Source organism: Terrapene carolina, unplaced genomic scaffold, assembly GCF_002925995.2.
Source record: "Terrapene carolina triunguis isolate 2854851 unplaced genomic scaffold, T_m_triunguis-2.0 Scaffold35281, whole genome shotgun sequence".
In the NCBI taxonomy this organism is placed as follows: Eukaryota; Metazoa; Chordata; order Testudines; family Emydidae; genus Terrapene; species Terrapene triunguis.
Window position 1 is genome coordinate 680 of NW_020699632.1, and position 5,758 is coordinate 6,437.

A 5,758-nucleotide genomic window follows, 5' to 3' on the forward strand; every position below is an offset into this window, starting at 1 on the left:
GAGGGGCAGGGGTGTGGAGAGGGGTCGAGGCAGGCAGGGAGCAGAGGGGGTTGGATGGGTCGGGAGTTCTGGGGGTCCTGTCAGGGGGCGGGGAGCAGTTGGATGGGGCATGGGAGTCCCGGGAGTCTGTCTGGGGGCGGGGGTGTGAATATGGGGTGGGGATGTGGATAAGGGTCGGGGCAGTCAGGGGACAGGTAGGGTCCTAGAGGGGCAGTTAGGGTGGGGGGTTCTCAGGAGGGGGCAGTCAGGGGACAAGGAGCGGGGAGGGGGGTTGGGGGTTCTGAGGGGGGCAGTCAGGGGTGGGAAGTGGGTTGGAGTGGATGGGGGCAGGGCGGGGCTAGAGCGGGACTTCCCCCCCCCAGTGTCCTCTTTTTTGATTGTGGAAATATGGTAACCCTAAGTTAGTGGTCTGTGCAGCCTGGCTTATGGGAACCATCCTGGGCTCCCAGTGTGGTGGCCAAGCCTGGATGTGTCGGTGAAGGTGTCAGAGAGCAGACAGAGAGAGGCACAGAAGAACAGGGGGTCTCGTCTTTCAACTCTGCAGCTTGGACACACCCTCGTGCCTGGGCTCCCGGCCTCTCCTGCCTGGGGTCCCCTGCACCTTGGTCTTGCCTAGTTCACACCCAGCTAGGGCACCCCGGCTCTCGTCCGGCTGGCACTCATCCCGCACGCTTAGCCACGTCCAGACCCTGGCACCTAGCTCTGGTACAACTGGCTCCTCGCACCCAGAGCCTGGGCATCCCTGGAACCGAGAGTTACCCAGGTCATGGGGGCTGGGGTGGGAGGAGACTGGGGGGTCGGAGGGAGGTCTCTGCAGGGTGGGGGAGGTTCCATGGGGGGATTCCACGGGGAGTACCTGGTTCTTGTCCAGCTCGCAGTTCTTGTATTCGCTCTCGCCCTGCTCCTGGAAGGTGACGATGACAAAGCCGACGAAGATGTTCATCATGAAGAAGGCGATGAGGATGATGTAGATGATGAAGAAGATGGCGATCTCCACCCGGTAGTTGTAGATGGGGCCCATGTCCTCGGTGTGGGTGTCAATGGCCTTGTACAGCAGCCTGGGGGGGTAGCGAGTAGAGAGCTGCATGGGGGGGCGGCTCAGTCCAGCTGAGCTAAGGCAGAGAGGTCAGGACATCCCAGACAGCTGCTTCCCCTTTGACTGCACTGGCACCTCTGTGCCCCTGATCGGGGGTGGGGGGGTCTGACCCCTCTCTCCATCTTCGGGAGAAGTCCCCTCACATGGCATTCCCCAGCCAGGCAGCAGCGCCAGTGGGGTGCTGGGATCTCCCCCCGTGCAGCCTGACCCAGTGCCCGGCCCCCATGCTGCGTGCTCCCCCCGGCGGACTCACTGCGGCCAGCCCTCGAAGGTGGAGACGGTGAAGAGCGACATCATGGCTGAGAGGACGTTGTCGAAGTGGAAGTCGTTGTGCACCCACTCGCGCGGGTACAGCTCTTGCTGCTTGGGGCCGCTGTCCATGTACACGATGAAGTTGCCTCTGGAACGGGAGGCAGCGGCGCATTTACAGACGAGGGGTGAGCGAGCGGGGGACTGGGCCCAGAAACTCTCCAGTCCCCTTGCCCATGACACACACGTGCCCGCCTGCTGAAGACTCCATGCTTCTCAGAGCACGTTACTGTCTCACCAAATCAACCTGGGGAACTCACAGCTGCAGGAAGCCAGAGGCCAGTGCTGGTCGCGACAAGCACCATGGCTGAGTATGCGAGTTCTGACAATAACAGGAATCGGCAGTCATGCAATCAGGGTGTGCTGAGGAAGGATCACATGTGGATGCCAGGGCCACAACCCGTCTACAACCTGCCCAGCAGCCTCACCAAGATCCACCCTTGGTGCCTCTCCCCGGAGTACCTGGGATCAGGTGGCAGCCTGGATCTACAGGCTGGAGCAGCTTGGCAAATCCCACCTCATGCATGGCAAATCCTGCCATCCGGGATGAGCTCTGCCCTTCCACAGCCAGGGAGACTCATGCCCCAGGGCAGCCCCCTATACACCCAGACACGTACTCCACCCACTAGGGTGTCTGAAAGGGGACCTGCAAAGGTGACATAACACCTGGGGATATGGGCGGCACGTGACTCCTCCATTTGGGGAGGCTGCGTGTGCCCAGACCATGGCCCCGCCCCTGCTCCAGCTCCTGCCCCACTCATCCCCGCCTGCGCCTCTTCGGCCCCTCCCCTGGGGTTCCCCTGCCTGCCCACCGGCTTCCGGCCACTCACCCCTCGTGCATGCGTGTGTCTCTTCACCCCCTCCCGCAAGGCTCCCCTGCAAGCAGACTGGGGACAGGAAGAGGACGAGTGGGAGCGGGAGCTCAAGTGGAGTGCGGGCAGGACCACAGCCGGGCTGCCCACCCTTTTGGCAGCGGTGCGCTCCAAAGGCGGCAGGCCGTCTGTTTGGGGAGGCTTAGCTCCCTCTGGCCTCTTATACCCACCACCCATGCCTGGGGGCTGCCATCTTCTGCTCCTGCTTTTGATGATGAGTGAAGAGGGCCTGAAAGAGCTTTTCCAGGTCGTTCCATAAAACACAAGCCAATCCCAGGCTTAGGGTTGCCAACTTTCTACTCACACAAAACTGAACAGCCCTGCCCTGCCTCCCAGGCCCCGCTCCCTGCTCACTCCCTCTGTCACTCGCTCTCCCCACCCTCACTCACTCCCTCATTTCCACCAGGCTGGGGCAAGGGATTGGGATGCGTGAGGGGGTGAGGGCTCCGGCTGGGGATGCGAGTTCTGGGGTGGGGCTAAAAATGAGGGGTTTGAGGTGTAGGAGGGGCTCCGGGCTGGGGGATGGAGCCGAGGGGTTCGGAGTATGGGAGGGGGTTCCGGGCTGAGGCAGGGGGCTGGGGGGTGGGACGGGGTATGGGCTCTGGGCTGGGGGTGTGTGTTCCAGAGTGGGGCCAGAAATGAGGGGTTCAGGGTGCGCGAGGGGGCTCTGGGCTGGGGCAGGGGGTTTGGGGGTGGAGGTGCAGACTCTAGGGTGGGGCTGGGGATGAGGGGTTTGGGGTGCAGGAGGGTGCTCCGAGCCAAGGGTGTGAGGGGGATCAGGGCTGGGGCAGGGGGTTGGGGCGTGAGATGGGGTCAGGGGTGCAGGTTCTGGGTGGCGGTTACCTCAAGCAGCTCCCGGAAGCAGTGGCTTGTCCTCCCTCTGGCTCCTATGCGGAGGCGCGGCCAGGTGGCTCTGCGTGCTGCCCTGTCCGCAGGCACCTCCCCTGCAGCTCCCATTGGCTGTAGTTTCTGGCCAATGGGAGCTGCAGAGCTGGCACTTGGGGCGGGGACAGCGTACGGAGCCCCCTGGCTGCCCCTACACATAGGAGCCAAAGGGGGGACATGCTCCTGCTTCCAGAAGCCGCGGCTGACTTATCCCTGCTGTGCCGCTGACCAGACTTTTAATGGCCTGGTCAGTGGTGCTGACCGGAGCCACCAGGGTCCCTTTTCGACCAGGCGTTCCGGTGAAAACCCGGACACCTGGCAACCCTGCTAGTGCCTTAACCGTTGGCCTGGCCTTCCTCTGGCTTACGAGCCCAACTCCTCCTTGGTCCTGGCCATTCAACACTCCCCTCGGCTCTCTGCCCCCTAGAGCAAACTGCCCTGTGCTGCAGGCTTTGCTCTGCATAGAGACCCACGCCTGGGCTCCTCTGCTCAGCAGGCTCCCGGGAACAGGCTGTGAGCACAAGAGACCAGGACTGGTTCCTCGCCTTCCCCACCAGTCCCCCCTCAGGCAATGACACCCCCGGTCCCTGCGCTCTGGCTGTGAGGTACATGCAGTGACGACAGGGGGCGCCTACCTGCATTCCTCTTCTGTCATCTTGGCCGGATCCGTACAGCTGCTAAACTTCCCCTAGGTTTAAGCAGAGAGCAGAAGAATCAGGGATTGTACTGTGAACCGCAGGGGGCCTGACTGATAGACCTGGGGAGCAAGGACAAGGGCAGCTGCTGGCAACTGCAGTACATCCTGACATGACCCCACGGCTTGGCCCCGACCCAGGGGGCAGCGTCTCCATGGCCCATTCCAGCCTGAAAGGGGGCTGGTTAGTGCCGGCCGTGAGCGTCTGGGCCCTACCCCAGCTGGGCCTTTCCTTAGAGGTGGTTAGAGCCCAGCCAGATGTGCCAGCCCTCAACTCTCCCTGCGCAGTCAGCAGCACCAACAACCCCTAGGAGCCCTGCAGGGCCCGAAGGCCAGACCACTGCTACAGCAACCCGTAGCACTTCTAGCCAAAGAGTCACATCAACCTCATCCATTCGCACAACAGCGCAAGCGCAGACCTGCCTGCAGTGCCACGGGTGGTCAGGAGGAAACCCTGTGATCCTGCAACACGGTGGGGAGCTGGAGTGGGCGGGGGAAACCGAGTCACAGGTGGGGAAGGGACTGGCCCAAGGCTACCTGGCTGGTCAGCACCAAAGCTGGGAAGAGACCCCCAAATTGGCTGACTCCCACTGGGCCATGGGGCTGCCTTGCTTGGGCACAGATTATGCATACACTGCCCTGTTCTGCCTGCAGCGTGCTGGTACCCCCAAGGGGATGGCCGGGGATGGTCCTCGGCCTCCCTCTAAATTTCTGACATGGGAGAATCCCCTCTCTTAAAAGAAACGAAGGGGAGCCACTTCCTGGTGCTTCCCTGAGCTCAGCTCCACCCCAGCTCTCCCCAGGACAGGGAGGGTTGGGGGATACCAGCGCTGGGTTCTGGCCGGGAGGGGCTCTCACCTTGAAGAGCTGCACCCCGATGCAGGCGAACATGAACTGCAGCAGGGTGGTGACAATCACAATGTTACCGATGGTCTTGATGGCCACGAACACGCACTGGACTACGTGCTAGAGAGAGAGAGAGGCCAATGCAGAGATGGGCCAGGCCTGCCGCACCACGACCTGCTGTGGGTATCGGCCGTGCCCGTGTGCAGGGGAAGGGGCCATCCCAGACACGGACGGGGGACACAGCACCACACCGGTGTGCAGGGGACGCGGCCGTCCCAGACACGGATGGGGGACCCAGCACCACACCAGGGGAAGCGGCCATCCCAGACACGGACGGGGGACCCGGCACCACACTGGTGTGCAGGGGAAGCGGCTGTTCCAGATGCAGCCAGGGGAACTAGTACAAAACCAATGGGTTGCCTCCCAGCTGCCCACAGACACCTAACAAAACACCCGGGTGAGAGTGAAATCAGGTGGCCTGAGCCCTGGGACGTGCAGTCCTGGGATCCTGCTCAGATGGCCCATGATCTGGCAGGCCCTGGATTCCTGTGGCAGATCTGAGGGGGGCCGTGTCCACCCCCTATGGAGGGCCCCGCCTTGCTCTCACCTTCAGCCCCTTCGCTCTGTTAATGGCCCGCAGCGGCCGCAGGACTCTCAGCACCCTCAGGATTTTCACCACGGAGATGGCGCTGGACCTGGGGAGGGCGGGGGGAGACGGGGTGACTCAGCCAGCTTGGGGTCTGGCCAGAAAAATCAGCTCCTCACACACCATCAGGAGCCAAACCGGCCTGCAGCGATGCATCGGGGGAGAGCCAACACCTGTGCCCCTCCAACATGGGCAGGGGAGCTCTACCTGCCAGGGACAGGAGGGGGCAGACTGGGGAGACAGGCAGGGGAGGAGGGAGCAGGCTGGGGGACATGCTTGGAGGGCAGGCCGGGGGTTGCAGAGCAGCAGGGGCAGGAGGGGGCATACTGGGGGGGCAGGCTGGCGGTGTGCTGCAGGGGACAGGCTAGGGAGTGTGGAGTGGCAGGGGCAGGAGGGGGCAGTCTGGGGGG

At 63.2% G+C, this 5,758-nt stretch overlaps 1 protein-coding gene across 1 annotated transcript in view; it reads right to left on the minus strand.

The window, feature by feature from the left end:
- Positions 1-856: 856 nt before the first annotated feature.
- The window catches only part of LOC113405387 (voltage-dependent L-type calcium channel subunit alpha-1S-like), a gene marked incomplete at its 3' end in the record, with an annotated part of 6,013 nt that continues 1,111 nt past the window's right edge, over positions 857-5,758 (minus strand). Inside the window, exons 2-6 of the mRNA XM_026646569.1 lie at positions 5,310-5,397; positions 4,715-4,822; positions 3,798-3,850; positions 1,350-1,496; positions 857-1,058 (exon numbers count right to left, since the gene is read on the minus strand). Of these exons, the coding sequence (XP_026502354.1) occupies positions 857-1,058; positions 1,350-1,496; positions 3,798-3,850; positions 4,715-4,822; positions 5,310-5,397 (598 nt within the window). The remainder of the gene's footprint in view (positions 1,059-1,349; positions 1,497-3,797; positions 3,851-4,714; positions 4,823-5,309; positions 5,398-5,758) is intronic.